Source organism: Cyprinodon variegatus, unplaced genomic scaffold (genome assembly GCF_000732505.1).
Source record: "Cyprinodon variegatus isolate N-32 unplaced genomic scaffold, C_variegatus-1.0 Scaffold436, whole genome shotgun sequence".
NCBI lineage: Eukaryota > Metazoa > Chordata > Actinopteri > Cyprinodontiformes > Cyprinodontidae > Cyprinodon > Cyprinodon variegatus.
The window spans coordinates 548,884-567,526 of record NW_015150889.1 but is presented as its reverse complement, the minus strand read 5'-3'; the positions used below and the strand labels follow the sequence as shown (position 1 = coordinate 567,526).

General features: G+C 38.3%; 1 protein-coding gene across 1 annotated transcript in view; it reads right to left on the bottom strand.

The window, feature by feature from the left end:
* Positions 1–18,643, bottom strand: part of LOC107093633 (receptor-type tyrosine-protein phosphatase N2-like) — a 281,824-nt gene that overhangs the window by 37,699 nt on the left and 225,482 nt on the right. Inside the window, exons 15-17 of the mRNA XM_015388814.1 lie at positions 8,100–8,247; positions 7,059–7,132; positions 390–467 (exon numbers count right to left, since the gene is read on the bottom strand). Coding sequence (XP_015244300.1) covers positions 390–467; positions 7,059–7,132; positions 8,100–8,247 — 300 coding nt within the window. The remainder of the gene's footprint in view (positions 1–389; positions 468–7,058; positions 7,133–8,099; positions 8,248–18,643) is intronic.

The window sequence follows — 18,643 nt, the reverse complement described above, 5'->3', positions numbered from 1 at the left end:
ACAGAGACTCTACTTGTTTGACAAGGCGACCTTTCCTACCAGCACAAACACCTACCAAGACCAGCTAAAATAACTTATCGATCCTCCGCCCTCCAATTCAAACTCAATCCAACATTTGAGACGCTGGGAAAAGGGTTTGCCACCTCCTACATTAACGATGCATGACACTGTCAGCTGCTGTACATGTTTGTGCGTGTGCAGCTGTAGTTAAGGCAATGAGCGTTATGGGCAACGAGAGACTAATAATGACATCCACAACACAAGCCTGTCTCCTGCGTGATATGCTGCTCTAATAAAAATTGGCTACCTCTTGTTAAAAGGGGGGTTGTATTGATTTTTCTTCCCATGGTGTATATGTGTTGTGCACACAGATTGTTGTGTGTCTTTACCTGCCAGAAATCAGCCACAGTGGAGGGCAGGGGACCTTGAGTAGCGATGTAAGCCGGGTTCCTGGGATCATGATCCATCTGTGGAAAGATAGGAACAGAGAAAAACAATCATTTAAGAAGTAATTCAACAAAAAGGGAAATAGTCTACTTCCTACAAAACTACAAACTTGGGTTCATTGTAAAGGATTTTACATGGTAAACTAACCTAAATAGTGAGTAAATGCTATCTAAAGGTAAAAGTTTGGACTAATTATATCTGAGAACCACCAAATAAATAGGTCTAATTAAACCTCATTTTAAGTCACACTTGTCTGTGGAGACTGTTGGAAAACACCAATGAACAAACAGCCTCATAAAGACAAAGGAACGCTGTATACGGGCAAGGAATAAGGTTTTAAAAAAGGGTCAAAAAGCTCAGAGGTATAATAGAGAATCTGTGTGGATCCACAGCTGAGAGAACTTGTTGACAGGAAAACTGATCATGTTTTCCACAAATCTGACCTTTATGGAAGATTGGTAAGAAAAGGGTTGTTAAAAAAAGGCCGGTTTGCTGTTAGTTAGAACTTAGACAACTTTTATTGTCATTTTGTATACGCAGAGTGTATACAAAACAAAATTCTGTTTAGTACAGCTTTTCAGACAGTAAATGAACATTTCCATTCAGTGAAGTACAGATAAAAGACTGTGGAAGAAGAAACATGGTTTAAAAAAATGCCTTTATATAGAAGTTCAGAGCATTATATGGTGCAAATATGCAGTATTTTTGGGATTTGTGTTATCAGAATTTTGTATACACAGTGTAAACAAAATAATATTTTGTTTTAAGTAGCAGTTTAGCAGTGAAATGAACATGCACAACGCATGTCACACACCACCACAGAAATTATGTGGAAGAGAATGGACTGGTCCAGAAGTTCTAACACTGCAGTTTTATCTGAAGACACCGTATCGGCTGCATCATCCTGTGGGGATGCTTTTCTGCAGCCCTGACATGGTATACTAGATGGAACGAGGCATTGAGATAAATCCTGGACAACTCCAGAGCAAAGCCATGTCATTGACTGCAAGATACCTGAGACTGGGCTGAACCTTCCTACATCACTCTGGATTATGTTGTCACTGAAATTAGCAATATAAATAAACTTGCCTTGCCTTGTCTGCAACCTTAAACATACAGCCAGAGCTAAAATGAAAAAAATGTATATCAAAGCAAATTCTACAGTTTAAGTCAAGGCCCAAAACTTTATCCAGTTGGGAGTGTGCAACACCACTTGCACATGAATGTTTACAGAGGTTCTCCATCTAATCCAATAGAACTTTAGCTATTGTGCAAAGTGTAATGGACAAAATATATACCTTTTCATGTGCAGTGTTAAAAGAGATTCTCCCTCAAAAGACTTGCATCTGTTTTTGCATTCAAGGTGGTTCTACAGAGTATTAGCTGAGACTAAATCTGTTTAATTCACATAGTTCACATAATTCATATAGTGTCAGTTTTCCAAGGTCTATCAAACAAAACCAAAATGGCCTTGACAGATAATTTTATATTTATTTAATGGTTTACTGAATAAAATATCTTTAGTATAAAAGTGTGTTCAAGCTGCCTAAGTTCTTTTCATTTTTGATTTATAATTTTAACTTTATCATAGCAGTTTTCTACATAAAGTATTAAGAAAATAATTCTGGAAAAAAACAAGTATTTGTTTTGGTCTATGCCCAGACCCTTTATATTAGAAAGAGAGGGGGAAACAAGTGCAAAAAGCATGATGCCTGAAACTGCACACCTTTATATGTCAGTCAAGTAAGGGAAAAAACTAAGACAGCGACATTGTAGGCCCTCCCTGGATTGATCCATTTTTGGTTGAATCAGTACATCCTGTACTGTGTCACAGCTCGATTTCTCGTTTCCACATTCTCCTGTTCGCAGCTGGAGGCTTTGCCGAGAAGAGGCTGAACAGGAACTCATACTTCTTTTCAAACTTAATGAAAAGTGCAGAGCGAGGGCGTGGGCGTCGTGAGCAGAAGACAGCAGACGGAACGCAAGCAGAACTACCGAAGGAAGTGAGTGACACCCCTGCTTATTAGCATGCAAATTGTACGGTAAATGTAATAATTGGCGAGACCAATTTAGCTGGAGGCAATTACAGAAGGAAGACGGATAATTTCTCGGGCTTTTCCGCACACCAAATTGTCTTTAATGGTCCTCGGTGGCTTTTGTGAATGCCAAACAATAATGCATGTCTAATGAACTTAAAAGGTAGTAAGACAGTGGCAGAAGAGAGATGAAAAAAAAGGTGACATGCTGTTGAGGGGGTTCTGCTCATTAAAACATCACCTAGAAACGAAGCACAGAGAGGAAATCATTTGAAGGCGGAGGCCCACAGGTTTACATCTACATTATCCCACGGTTACATGTATTTTTATTGTTCTCCTGTTTGTGACAAGAAGCTTTCATAAAAGAAAATTCAAATTATTTCAGAGCTTATTATGTTTCTGTCAAGAAAACCTCACATTGTCCTTTTTTTGTGTAAAGAAGCAGCAAATGTCTATGAAGAACAAGTGGACCAACATTTCTTTGAGTAAAAACATGTTAGATTTGTTTCTTGGAATATAAAAACATTTATTCACCTGCGTTTAAACATTTGCTCATTTATGAAATCATAAAAAAGCCCTTCTAAAGTCAGCTTCTGAGTTTTCTTATTGCTTGTGTGAAAACTTTGCTAAATCGTGCTTCAAAAAACATAATAAGACCTTACAGCACCTGGCAGTATGAGCTCTCCAGATATTCTGGCTGAGCTCTTTTGCTCCAGAGATGTGATCAGCTGCCCAGAGACTTTTCAGATTAAAAGTTCATGTTGGAAGCAGGAAAAAGAAAAAGTGAGGACATTCACTGTATGTGGCATAAAAAAGAAGAGAGAAACTACAAACTGGACAAGACAGATGAAGAAGTTTAAAATTGAGGGATGTAACTTATACATAATTGTTAAAACTGACAGAAAAATTGAAAAAGAAAAAAAACAGATTTCCCCCCAAAAAATTAAACCCAGATCAGGAAGACTTTCCACATGTCTTGATTCCCTTATATCCCTTTTTTGTCTTTCAGTCTCAGCAAAGACACAATGTTTTTTGGCCTGTCGAATTTTCTCCAGAATGAAAACCTACCATTACTGTTGGAGGAAAAGGACAACTGTCTTTCTTACTGTCTTTAACAAAGAGCAAATGTGTGGGATGTGACACGTGTAATTATTCCTGCTGCTGGGTTTTTGTCTCTTCCTTTCTGAGACAGAGTCAAATCCTGTTCCTGGCTCCAACATTCTCTGCCTTAACCGTTGGAGGTTTGATCATGAGGGAGGCTTTTATTTCTCTGAGTTTGGTCTTTAAGGATATTGACTGCTAGCGGCTGCAGGAATGAGCTTTACTGACTCAATTTTAAGAAAGAAAAATACTTTTACAGGATATTTCCGTGTCAAATTAATCATAGAAAAATATTTCTATTTGCTTCATCTCCTAATGAATTGGGGTCTAACATACCAGACCAAAGCAAGATACAAAACCATGAGTTTTCATTCACACCTAGATATGATTTGCATCATTTTTTTATTACTTGATAATGCACAAACCATCCTCTGAGTCTATCCTTGATCTGAATGACTGAGACTCTTTCAACTGCTTGTTGCAGTGATATTTCTGGTTCTAATGTTTGTTCTTGCGACATCAGCTTCCTGAAAAGAAACAAATTTAAAAACTGTTCTCTGATTTGTATATAAATCAAAGTACAATACGGTGTCATGATCGCAGCCCCGGTAGCTTATCTCATTACTCACTTCATTCACCTGCCGTTCCCTCCCCGCACTCTAATTATGATTTATCTTACTCACCTGCTCCGTCTGCTATATATATGGTTCAGCCCAGCTATCAGGGCCAGATCATTATTAGTGTGTTCTTAGTTTATTCAGTTATTCTTTGTTTGTGTTATGTTGTCGTTTCAGCTATTTATGCTTTTTATATGAGTTTTATTCAAGTCCCCGGTTCATGTTTCCGTCTAACGAGGCTGATGGATTGACAGGGTTTGGTGTTTGTCTCCTGTCTCATGATCGTGTCCCGCTTCTTCTCAGCTTAGCACTAACGGCTTTGGCCCAGTGTGTTGAGGGTGCGCGGGTTCTGGTCCTTTTCAGCTGAGCCCTCAGGGTTTTGGCTCTGAACGCGGGGGAGGTAAGTTTTAGTGCCATATGCCTGGCTCCAAGGAGGAGGCCAGTTTATCCTTGTACCATGTCTGTCAATGTTCCTTTTTACCATTGGGCCTGCCTGTTTTCATCTGTGCGTGTCTGTTTGAACACGCTGCTGGTCTCATAGAACTGCCTTCACGCTCTGTGAATTCCTAAAAACCTAGATCTGTCTACCTTCACTGAGCCCTTAGTTTTTCTCCAGTTCCTCTTGTTCTTTTTTCCTCACGTTTCCATCATTTGGGATGTCCACATTCATCACTACAGTTATTCCCCGTTGCTTATCAATTATCACAATACCCGGTTGCTTGGCCACAACAATTTTATCTGTTTGTATCTGAAAGTCCCATATGATCTTAGATGTTTCATTCTCCACCACCTTCAGAGTCGACTCCCATTTCGACCTGGGTTTTTATTCCAGTTTGTGCTCTGCACAGATGTTTCTGTACACTATACCAGCCACTTGGTTATGACATTCCGTGTTCCCTGCTGTTAGATTGTGGATTGCTTAAAGCATGCACCAGGATATTACCTGGTATGCTAGATCTGGGTCTCTATTGCTCTAGTCCTAAATATCTTCTCCCTTTGCTGCCATGATCAGTGCTTCTGTGCTGCCCCTAACCCCGGTCCTCTCTGGCCATTGGAAGGATTTTGTCATAACAGTTACTTAAGCTATCTGTTGGTGGAACATTCCATGTAGAGATTTTTCTTCTTCACATGATGGTTTCCTCCATTTACTTCAATTCCAGTTACTGAGAGCATCATCCCTTGGGGCTAACTTCCTGATGTATTCTTAAGTGTTTCATCTCCAAGCATGGCTCTGATGCTTAGCCTGTGGATACTAGATTTGGGGTGGAATCCACCAAGCATGGTGAGTAGCTTTCATTTTTTTAACATCAGTGTCCTGAATTCCCTACTTATGCCAACCTTTTATCCCAGTAGGATATCTGATTACTGGTAAAGCATAGCTGTTGATTGCCCTGGTCTTGTTCTTACCCTTGAGATTATTTCTTAGAACTTGCCTTACTTGTTGCAGGTATTTGGCTGTTGCAGCTTTTCTTGTGGCTGCTTCATGGTTGCTATTTGTTTGAGGTATTCTAGGTATTCATCAGTGTGTTTTTATTGGCTGTTCTCACCTGGAGCGTGATCCCTTCTTTGTGGGCTGCCTTCCCTCGACCTTGCAGCAAACCGGCCACATTTCTCCGGTTATTTGTGTGTGTGAGTATATATATATTATATATATACATACATACTGTTTATATAATATTTAACTATTCTAAACTATAATAAAATGATTGAATCTCATCAAAACCAACCACTTTATCAGAAATGACAGCAGGGAATCTAATTATATATAGCTCATCAGCCAATATATTTTTAACAAACAAGTTTTATGGTTATTGACAGGCTGTTGGAAGAAGATCCCATACAATGTGTTTGGTGGAGGCGTGGGTGAGCAAAGGATAGAGGAATTTCCTCAAATAAGCGCAGCATCCACCCTACGTTCCCATACAGTGCCGCTTTATTAATAGAGCGTGTGGGAGGTGGGAACGTACGCCTGACAGTGATCGTGTGTCAATGTGTGGTTTTGCATGTCTGTGTGGGTGTTTCCCACACTTACTTTCTTTTATGTCATCTGTGTATTTGTGTGCACAATTTAGTGCTCTCTGCACGTGCAGGCTGCCAGAGTCTGCGCTCCTCTTCTGGCATATGTGGGTACTTGTGTTGGATCTCTTGTTGCATTTGTGATGTTTGACAGAGTTGCCCTTTTGTTCTCATATAGTTTTGATTCCCTCAGTTTCTCACTGACACAAACCCACCCACGCACACACACACACACACACATACACTTTTTTGGTGTGGCACTAAGATTTGAAATGCATAGTATTTCTGTTGCTTTTAATGGAATACCAGTGTATCTGCCTCGAGGGAAGCATAAACCTGCTATTCCAACACTGGTTTCCAAATTGATTCCCTCACTTACTGAATTCATATGGCTCTTTCTTTTCCCCCTTTTCCTTCCTACAGGCTGCTTTCGCTCCTTAAATCAGAACCGTGCAGTGAGCGGGCCTCAGCATGCTGAGCACAGCCGCAACAGTAAACAGAAAGCATTGTTGAATTAGCATAACCCAAGGTCAGAAACAATAATTTCCCAAGACCCCACAGATCAATTTGGGTTCCACAAATGTAAAGCAAGTCATGTGCATGTCATTTCTCTGAACGAATACTCGCCTGGGGTGTTTGCTGTATAGAAACCATTAATATTCATAGCGGTGAATGTGGGCAAACTGTGAGCCTGCCACTGAAGCCAAGCAAGCGTTGCATCAAAATTTACATTGGGCAGCAGTAGGCTGCTTGTGCTGCCGTGATGCCTCACGGGGGACTGCGGGGGGCCGACGTGCAGCGGTGTGAAATGCAAAGTTTAGAAAGCAGATAAGGTGCTTACAATCGGGCTGGCATTGATGTAGTCAGAGTTGCCTTGGCTGTTCTCCACCTTCAAGGTGATTCTGGAGTGATCATCTGGAACAGAAAAATATGCGATTCAGCACTTTTTGTCTTCCTAAAGCAAGTTTTTTAAGCCCACACTGGGCTGTAATGAAAGCAGGATTTTTAGATGACAGAGAGTTTTTTAACAAAAACTGGATTTTCTTTTATAATGTGTCAAGTTATAAAGTTATAGCTCACAACCAAGGATTTAAATTGATAAAACTTGAGATGCTCTTTGCTTTTGCTTGAAGTTTGATGGATTAATCCCTGAATCTCCCATTCATCCAGAGAGATCTAACAAATTGACACCATACTTCAAACTTTCTGCACCGAAGCTCTGAAACTCTGATGTGTCAAAGGTTGAATCAAAGAAAATTCACACTGATTCAACTGAATACAGAAATATAAGTTAAAATCCAAGGAATTGGTAGGGCTGTAGTGGTTATGTGTGCATCCAGTGACTTCCTTTTTATTTTAAGCAGACATACTGCTTTTGTTCGTTTCCTTTTACATTTTCTCATTTTGAACAAATCGTTTCTCTGCAGTTTAACTTAAAAAAATGCTTTTTTTTTCACCCTTACAGAAGCTTAAGGTGCTTTAATCTGGAAACCCAATTTATTCCCAACAAACCACCTTCCCTGTTCACAATCTGGATTTCATTAAGCCTTGGCCTGCTGCAGAGACTGGGACAGCAATGTTTTTTTAGATGGGGCCACTTCCACAACGGCTTAGAAATTTTAATCATTAATGAGGCCTATGCAGGAGAGCTTTAATAGAAAACTAATTTACAGTAGAACCCTTCTGCTCACTGCATCTGCTCCCATTTTCTGATAATGGAGGAAAGGGAAGAAAACAGAAAGGGCTCCGTGTTTAAATATAAGGAAGTACAATTTAGTTCCCGCCGGGTTCATATCATATTAAAGAGTTGTGCCTCGAAACTGTTTAGGACTTTACCACAACACGCATCAAGGTAAAAAATTCAGTTTTAAGCAATCCTTACATGCCACCACAGCAGTGGAGCGGTTTTTCTTTGCGTTGCCATTCTTCAGGCCAGTAGTAGTTGCGTTGGGCTCAGCCTGATATGCGCACAATGCCTCCCACTCCTTCTCCAGTCGATCCTTATTCTTCAGATGATCTTCCATATAAGACTGAAGAAAGCAGAATACAGAGATAAAGGACAGAAGGTTAGACAGGAGTTGATTCTCAGTATGATAAAAAAAAAAAAAAAACATTTTCTCACATGAAACAAATCAAATAATGTAAGCCTGATATTACACAATAGAACAACATTTAATTCACTATTAAATATGAATGATGATATGCGGTTTCAATCCATTTTCTGTAATCTGACACCCAAGAATAAAATGCAGTAAAGTCTGTTGCCTTCAGGGGTCAACTAGATTGAGGGAATTTGAGCAACTTAATGCCAGCTGTTCTGACATTACATTAAACACACCATCCCCATTTACTGTTATTCAGTAGGGATGCTTTTATTCAGCACAAACAAAGGAGCTCCCCTCGGACAATGGAAGGACGGAGCTAAATACAGAGCAATGCTGGAAGAAATCCTAAATGAGGTTCATCTTCCACCAGGAGAAACCACTAAGACATAGCGCCATGGCGCCAATGGCTGAAAAATAACAAAGCAGATTCATGTTTTAGTAATACCTTAATATTCTAAACTAAATGATCTTTATAGATTAATTATAGAAATTATAGAAAGAATTTTGGTTGAACTTGTGGCGATTTATAAATAAAATTGGGCAAAAACTAAGAGAGGATATGTGTGCGACGCTGGCAAAGGTATACCAGAAAGACCTTCAGCTGGCAGGAAAAGGTAAGGAAACCTTTTGGAAATCATGTATACCCTTACTGGTGTTTGGTTACAACATAAAACTGTAATAAAATAGATCAAGTTTTAGCTTAAAGTGTCACAGGAATGAAACTGTTCAAAGCATATACATTTTTCTAATAACTACGATATAAGTCCTTGATAATCTATTTTATTTTATTTAGATTTTTTTATTTGATTTTAATAGAGTTCAATTTAACGTATGATCAAAGACAAAAAAGAAAAAAGTCTGACAAGCTGCTTGTTGGAGAAAGACCAAAACAGGCAACAGGATGTCCAAACCAGTGCTTTGGTTCATTTATGTGAACAAATCAGAAATAATGACTTCTGTTTTCCTTCTAGTTGGAAATGATTGTCCCCAACATTGGAGAACTGATGAGAACTCCAATATGATTTCGCCACTAAGTAAACAAGTGATCAAACCGAATCGGTGCAATTATAAACCTCCTATTTTCTGAACCGCAGTTTCTCTTCTGATGATCTTCTCTGAAGATTAAAGGAAAAACAAATCATTTGGACACCTCATTAGCCTCATATCTAAATGCCCACACGCATAATTTCTTCAGTTTATTAGATGCACCAATGTCATTTTAATCACTGTGCGCCTGTTTAATCTACTCCTGCTCCGAGTCATGATGACCAGTTTCATCCTCGTTATTACCTACATTCAGCCCGTTTTCATAATTAAAGGCGGCAAGGTGACTTTGAACAATTGCCCTTAGATTAACTTGGCGCAAACCCAAAACAAGTGGAAAAGTCGTTGCTGGCTGTATCTGATGGTGGAGAGGTGTAGCCTTGTTTCAGAGCAGAACTGGGAGTCAGCTGCAAATGCATACAAAATACGGGCCTTCGTCTTTAATAGATGAGGGTCCGAAATTAGGCGGGGTGGTTCTTTAAATGGCTCCACCGATGATTTATGGTGACAATTACAAATGAGTAGCTTATCTTAATCAGAATTAGCTTCCAAAAAAAGGCGAAATGGCTCTGAACTGAAATGAAAGAAGTTTGTTAATAAAATAGGAAGCAGCAGTTGAGTAAGATGGAGGTAAACCGGGGTTTTAGGTCTTTCTAGCTACTGTGTGCACAGCGGGAAGATGACATGCACAGTGTAACATTAGCCTTTCCTTCCTGTGGTACATGGGTCCCATTATACTTGGTAAAAGCAGCCACAGTAATATCATCCATCAGAAGAAACACACAAAGGACATGCAGAGAAACATGACCAAATAACAAAAAAAACTGTAAAGAACAAGGAACACTCACAAAAAAGAGCAGAAGCAGAGAGATTTGAGAAATACATACGGAAAGATTTCTAATAGAAATCTAATGGACGCCTGCGTATTGTTTACTTAAAAGAAAACAGTAACAGATATTTATATTAGGACACAATTCTATACATGCACTGTCAAAATTAGATGCACTGTTAAAATTAGATACCCCCAACTGGCCTTTACCCCCTACCCTCTCTCTCTCTCTCTAATACTAGAGTAATAGGGTTTAGTGGCTGTGTAAAGGGATTATTGCAATCCAATCAGGAGGTGCTGAGATCACCATGTGGCGGCCAAACACTGAATAATCCCCTTACAGCAGGGGAGGGAGGAGGCCTGCAGCTGCCAAAGGTGCTCAATAAAAACTGCTACCGGAGCGGCCATTGTGGCTCTGACGCACCATCCAGAAGCACCTGTAGTAGCGAGCAGCATGAAAGCCAGGCCACATGGGAGGGGACATAATGTGGGAGCCATTTTGGATCGACTGAGACGGAGAATGAAAAGGGGAAGTGGGTGGAAAAATTCACAGCGGGATGCGGTTACTCAGCAGGGAAGGCAGACCAGCTATAGAAAGCAACTTTGCACATGTAATACATTCTTTTTTTGGTATCTTTCATTATCTAATAAACCATGTCCTTTTGATTGAACAGCAATAAGTGAAAGCTCTCACCAGGTTCTATTAAGTCAGATTTTCTTTTTGTCATTTTCAGCAGTCACAGTTCTCAATACTTTTTAAAAAGGTTTTTTGCTTTTTTTTTAAAGTCATGGAGAAAAGAAGGGACAGGCGTTGGAATGATCTAGATGGTCAGTATCAGTAGGTCATAATAAGACCTGATACAGGACCAGACACATGCTTTCCTCTTTGTTTTATTGAGTATTTATCCATGAAATCAGTAAAATTATACCTCTGAGAGTTCTGGATATTCCATCATTAACTCTCCAGTTTTTAAAGCAGATCCTATAGTCCAGATTGAATGTGCAATCTGGTGAGTTTTAGGTCTTGAGGAAATCCCTGAAAAACTGGCAAAATAAGATGTGAAATACTGTAGGCCTCATAATTCTATCCATAAACCTCTGTCCATCTACTTAGAGCCAAACTTTAAGCTGGTAAGTCTTTGGCAATCGCTATTTTGGTTGAATTACAATAAAAGATAATAAATGTTAACCAAAAACAAATAACCAAAAAGGAATGGTGCAACTTGGACACAAGTTTGTCCACATATAGACCAACTATGGTTGTGTTAAGGGATTCCTTTGCAAAAAACCAGCATGTCTGTAACCGATGCAGTCTCACTCTCAACTCAAATATTGATGCTTAGTCAAAGTCCTCTCTTCATTATTTGACATGTAGTGTGTGAGCCAAGTTGTGGCAGGAATTTGGTAAAATTTTCCATGAACTGCAAAAGAAAAAAGTAGCATTTACCCATTCCTTACCCTGATCCCTAAACCCAGAGAAACACTAATATTGATGTCACTATACCCTCCCAAATCTTCCACAATAACTTTGTAGGATAAAATGTTTAAAAAAAAATTGTTTTAGGTCAAGTGCATGTCAGGTGAAACAAAGCCGGCAACCTCTCCTTTACCCTGGGTGTGAATGTATGATAAGAGGGGTAACCCTTTCACATCAGTATGTGTCGTCAATGTTTGATGAGTTTGGAGTGAGAATGTGTTGCTGTTACATGCAGCAGAGGATATGAGTTCAGTTGCTAGAGTGTCCAATGGCTTAGAATTATTTAATCACTTTATTGAGGACACCAATTCAACTGCTTGGTAGTGCAACTGGCAGATACAATACAGAAAGACTGCCCTTGTGACATACTGTACAAGTGCATCAAGAGGGCAGCCTTCAGGATTCATTTTCTGGGATCAAATGAAGATGCAAAATGAAAAAAATAAAATAATAATTCCTCTCTATTATATGTACTCTTTGTTGAACAGAAGGCAACTGCAAAACAGGAGGGGGAGCATTGGTAAGGCACGAGCCACGAACCAAATGTTAAAGATTAGGAAAGAAGAAAAAATTACAAAACAAGTTGAAGATAAACCTGACAGCACACATGTTCTGAATCTTGAATTTACTGGTGCAGCGACTTAATCTGCTTCTGGTTGTGACTTGTTCCAAGTGAGAAGCTTCAAATGCTTTAAGGAAGGTTTGACATCATTGTTTTAAATGTCCTTTTTTACCACCTCCACACATTCATTGAAAGAAAACCCTTTTCTTTATTCAGTTACCAAAAATGGTGCTTCCCACACTTCCTCCATGTCTTGGACCATAAGCTCAGAACTTAAAGCTTAGCTGAACGATCCTTGTCCTAATAGGAACATTTGTAACACTGATACTCTTGTTTACTTATAGCTACACGTAGTGTTCAAGAGGTTAGAAAGAAGTAGTTTCATGTTTTGTTTAGCTTTTTGTTGACAGTACAGAAATGGCATTTTGCAGCTCTGTAGCTGAATGACTGTTGAACATATCTGCTGCCTGGCAACTTATTCTACGTTGAGCTAAGAATCTTTTCTTGTTGTTAAATACGTGTAGATTTTGTTAAATGCTGCTTTATTAAGTTAATTAATTAGCTATGCTCCATTGCATTATTTAATAGCATACTTTGTCTTGTCATATTCAGCAGAATTTCACTGAGCTGCAGTTTATTTAGTGCGTTGCATAATAGAAAAAGTAGTGATTTATTTTAATGCAGTCTTTTTTTTTTGCTTTGGACATAGAGCTGGAAGTGCATTGAAGTGTGTTCTATCAGCCAGAGACCAGATGAGAGATGCACAACCCAAACAAATCATGACAGCCAATAACACAGTAGCAACTTGATGCATTTTGGGCTTTAATCTGTTGAAGATTACCAGTTTGGGTTTGAACTAAGCAGCAGAATAAGAAAAAAAGATAATATAAGGGACTTGACACAAGGCATGGTTCCTGGTACCAGAGAGATGGTTCATACATTTCAGAAGTTAATGATCTGAAGGGATTTTAAGGCATCAATCTCTTTGGGTTTCAGAGAGTGGTCTGAAAAAAAGGAAATATTCACTGAAATTTTGTGTATTTTTTAGAGAAAAAATACAGCTCTAATAGGGAACTTGGAGAATATGTTTCTAAATGCATATGTCAAACCTTTGCTCAACACTGTGGAAGCTCACACAAACACCTTTCAATGTAAATTCAATACATCAAATCAGCTGATATCAATTGCCAACAGCCTGCATCCAGAAGCAGCTGCCTTCATTTTAGTGAGAAGGTGACATCATCCTGTTACATTATTATGTCTCTCCAACTCAATCTTCTCCCCTCCCCTCAGCTGACCACATTAGAGTGATTTAACATCCATTTCCCGAAGCCCATTTTTTCTCCTCCGTTCTGCCCTGTGACCTACTCCAACCATCAGATCACATCCCGGCGGCCTGGTGGGGAGCTCTGAAAAAGTAAAAAGGCATTCCCAGCAAGGCGAATCTCGGCAGAGGCTCCCGCTGCAACATAATCTATGACACTTAATTGGCCAGCAACAAAGGACAAGATAAAGTGCTTTATATAGAGAGTCGCCTAATCCTCTTAAGACACAAGAAAAGAGGATGTGTGGGGGTGATGGTGGTGGTGAAGGGTCCTTTGAGAATAAGTCACATGGGAGCATTAAGTTCGATAAGATGGTGAAGCTGTTTTTTCTCATAATAAAATCATTGGATGGAGGATGACACAATGTGCCAGAGGTTTACAAGTGGCAATTAATATCTGAGCGGGGATGATTGGTAAAGCAGCACATCCTCATTTTTTTTCTAAAGTCGGATTTTTAATAAATGCTCAGTGGTAGCTTCTATCAAGCACAGGGCCTAGCATCAGATCAAATATTTGCTTTTCCCTGTCTCCCTGCTCTTCAATAGATTGTGTCTCCTGATGTGACATCACCCCTAAAACCAAAGTGTTTCGAGTCTATCGAGTTTCCCCCCCTCCAACATGTCGGCTGAGGCCCCAGGTTTGTTGCCAGGAAACCCTCTGCTCCTGCTGCTCCTGTCTGCAGTTAACGTCATGGTTGGAATTCGAAATGAGGTCTCCTGTAAGCGTGAATATTTTTGTAAGACTGACACTTTTGACTGCTAGATGGAAATATAAGCAGTCACAGGCACTGTTCCAAAACGTGGACATGAGGAAAAGAAAATGACAGACAGAAAAGAAGGTTAAAAAATGAATGAAAATCAGAAAAAAGAAAATAAATACGTTATTAATAAAAGTAACAGAAAATACAAGAAATTTGGTTCCTCCCTTTTCCTTCTTCTCTCAACTATGATGTACATTGTTTTGATTAAAGGTAACACAAACTATTATATCGTCATACCAGTAAAAAGTTTCCTATTTTACACAGAATCACCTGCAGGACTAAATATGTTGTATATATCTTGAACTTTCCTCATTATCCTCTTCAAATAGTAAAAGCTAAAGGAGAGAACACAAGTACATAACAATATTTAAAATAAAGACGAGAGATTGACTGTTGCTAGACATCTCATAGCAGCTGTGCTATTTGTTCCTTTAATTTTTAGGGCATACAGAGAAAAACTTCCTTCAAAGAGAAGCTTCTTCCAATCTTGGCAATCTTATGTATTTATCTATTTTGTTGTTGGACTAAGACTAATCTAACTAATAGAGCTTTGCACATTTGCTGCCGAGCTGATTGCTCAGCCTGCCTCTGATTGGTTTAGATGTTCTCTATTCTTTATATGGATACGTTGTGTCGGTTTTCTAATAAGCTAACAGCTACACATAGCCAAAATGCGTACTTACCCATATCAAATTTATGAAGAACCTTAGAGTGCTATTTATATAGATTTCTTTTTTTTTGGGTTACCCAAGAATTGTGCTCCCATCTGTACGTTTATTTCCTTCTATTGGGAAACATAAGAGCAGCAAAAAACTATTGTAAAGACTGCATTAAAACATGCAGATGTTTGAAATAATGATTATTCTAAGCATGTGAAATAGTAGGTAGCACTTATCAGTACCTAAATTATGTAGCTGCTGGTGATAGAAAACAGTTACTGTTTGCATGTAAAACTATACATCAGAGTTAGACCAGAGGAAACCAACACTTTCCCAACAGTCTAGGTAAATTCTATGCTGTGGTTCTATTGGTAAAGCAGATAACATGCAGGAGGAGACGCCCATGCGGACCCATGTAGGTACTGTATAAATCCGAGGACTGTCTTGCTTCAGGCAATAGAGCTACCAACTGTGCCACTCTGCTGTAAAGGCCTTGAATTAAATTTCTCTGTAAGGTAAACGATTTACAATTAACTAGAAGATTTCTCTGGGATAATTGAATAATTTAATGTAAAAGAAAGATAAAATACACACAAAAATCACAAAGCAGACAGAGAATTTTTTCATTGCACTCAACTGAATAAAACAATTCAACTTTTTAAAAGGCTGAAGCAGAACATTGTGAAGCAGAGGGATGTTCTGCCTTTGGTGGAGTTACAGTTTATCCCATGTTTGTAGTTTAAAGGATTCATCAACAGTGAGAGAAGATTATCCTGCAATAGTTCTGTTTACAACATGTTTTAGCCATTTTATTCTGATAACCAACGCCTATATATATATATATATATATACGGTAAAATCGAATACATCTTTTAAATCCGATTACATTTTAATCCAATATTGAACTTCTCTGAATTTAAACATTGCTGACTTTGTTGGCTCTGTAGCAAACAAAGTAAGTGGGAACATTGAGGCATTCTTTTAGATCCCTTCACTGTGATCTTCAGAGTATTTTCAACAATTGTATTTGATCTATTTGATGGATTATTAGAGGTTTTTAGATTTCTTTGATGCCTGACATGCCTCAGTTCCAGTTTTAATGCTAACTCCCGTTCTTCTCCTGAGAACTATATGGTGATTATAACTATTTTCTTCAAACTTTATTTCTTTTTTCTTAATAGTCAGTATACATATGATGGTATGGATTAACCTTTCAGAATTCCTCCTCACATATTCTGCCTGCTGTGAGTTTTGAAACCCACCAAATTTGACATATAGGTTAAATAAAATATTTGACAATACCATAAAAATTAACACAATTGTTGATTTGTTTTTTTTTTTTTAATCAAAAGGGAGCTGAAAATGTTGGGAAAGCTGTGATCCTACATGAATATGTCTTTCCCATGCAGATTTGTAAAAAAATAAATCACATTTATACTTCAGATCCGCCATAGTTTAGGCAGAACTGTCCATGGTGCTGATTTCAGCTACGGCTGCGTGTGACTGATTAGACTCAGACTGTCATAGGAGTTAAAGGATCCATTTAAACTGAAAATTTCAATGCATATATGGTAGTGTTCATTCACCTGTATTAAAGAACCACTTTATGCCTACAGCTTATATTGAAAAATAAATCTAGTCTTAAAATGATTTCTTTTGTAATATAAATCAGCTCAGATGAGGATTCGGTTTCTATCATATGATAAATGTATTTCAAAGAAATAAAGTGCTGAAAAATTAATATAGATACATATTTTTTCTTTAATATTTCATATAACAACTGGTGATTAAATATCCTAGATAAAAAGAAAATACTGAAAAATAGTCTATACCTTTACATATTTTGGATTATATCATTTAAGACAGCTTACATCTCTGTAGACCGAACACATCCTGGATACAAGCTGTTCAGACTATTAGTATAATCTGACGTAATCCCATATGCTAACTGGATTAATTTCGGCTGTAATTATGGATATCTCCATTTCATCCTCCTATCACGTAAGACATGGGACCTCAATGGAGAAAACTTCATCACCACTATTGGAAAATGTACCTAGACATGTTCATCCCTCTTTGCCACAAACCCAGATGTATTTTTCAGGCACATATAACCTTGGCACTTTAAATACAGGCATTATACCATGTTGTGGCTCTGCAGCGCTTGTCAAAGGCATTTTATTTTGCTTGATTTTGTGCCTGCATGGAACAACAGAGGAACTCACTGCAGAGGCTGCAAAGAGAGTCATTTCAGCCGTACACAATCTCATGGGTAATTAGAATCTTTGAACACATCAAGAAAAAAAAGAAAAGAAGCCTGCTTTATCACATCTTGTCTGCAGGTTCATAATGCGTGGAGAGTGAGAGAGTAGGAAGGGATGAAGAGGTGGTGGGCTGCTGAAGTGAGTAGCTTTACATCGAAATTACGATGACACTCAACAGAATGCTACCGAGGTTCAATCGAGATTTCATCTGCGGGAATAGACGAGGCTGAGAGGGCTGCTTATAGACGCTGTGGGTGTAATGAGATGTACAAAAGAACGGAGACAAGGAGATGCAAAGAACGATGTGAGGAACGAGAGGTGTGTATTTGTGCGTGAGGAGAATGTTTCTAATATGTAGAAAACCAGATGGGGAAGTATCAGATCCAGGCAAAAAGGTTTAGCAGAGCTATTAGGAATGACACATGGGAAACGACAAGAGATAGAGGAAGCAAAGGAAGCTTTCTATAAACAAAAGATAACAGAAGTTAATCAATCAAACGAATATGAAACATGTCATTTTTATCCATTAGCTTGGGAATGTGATGGACTTTTCCTATTGAAAGGGAAAGACAGACAACAACGAAACAGTAACAGGTTTTCATGTGCAAAGAAGAAATACTTTTTAGTAAGTTGGGCATATAATTACAGGAATAACCTTGGAAAAAGCTTATATATTGAGTTAATAGGCATTTATTCTATTATTCATAACAGTTTATTTCCTATGCTCTCCTATCCATGTCTTTTTTTTTTAGAAATATACCTGCTTAAAACATTTTTCCAATAATCTCTTCTTATTTACTTTAATCACTCTTTGGTTGGATAAAGGCACCAAAGCTGGTTAGTTTGAAAAGTAACTACTTGCTTGAGCTAAGAAATTTTTATTGAAACACAATATTGAAACCAGCTCTTCTTCTTTAGAACATAATGTCAAATCTTTTCTCTGCATGGTCTTTCATGCTCCATGGCTGTTAATAAAGTGGTGGATTATTCTCATAACAGGTTGTTCTGAACATTCAAAAATCTGGATGTGTTCAGAAATTTGGAACTACATGATTAAAAAACTCTAATAAAAAAAAACAAAAAAACTATAAGATCCCTGCTGATTTTTCAGCAGAATCAGACAAATCAGACATTTTGCAAGTTATACTCAACAAATCTGAAAGTGTAATGTGAAATGTATATTGATAGAATAAAACAAATCAGCAAGCTTAAAACATGTAAGGAATTCTTAGTCTAATAAAGGATTTGAAATTTGAAAGCCTGGTTCTGCTGGAGGTTTCTTCCTGTTAAAAGGGAGTTTTTCCTCTCCACTGTTGCTACAAGCATGCTAAGTCTGAGAGATTGCCTTTGAGTGAATGAGTCGATGCAATCAACTGGTTTTCCTTAGACAGAAAACATTTA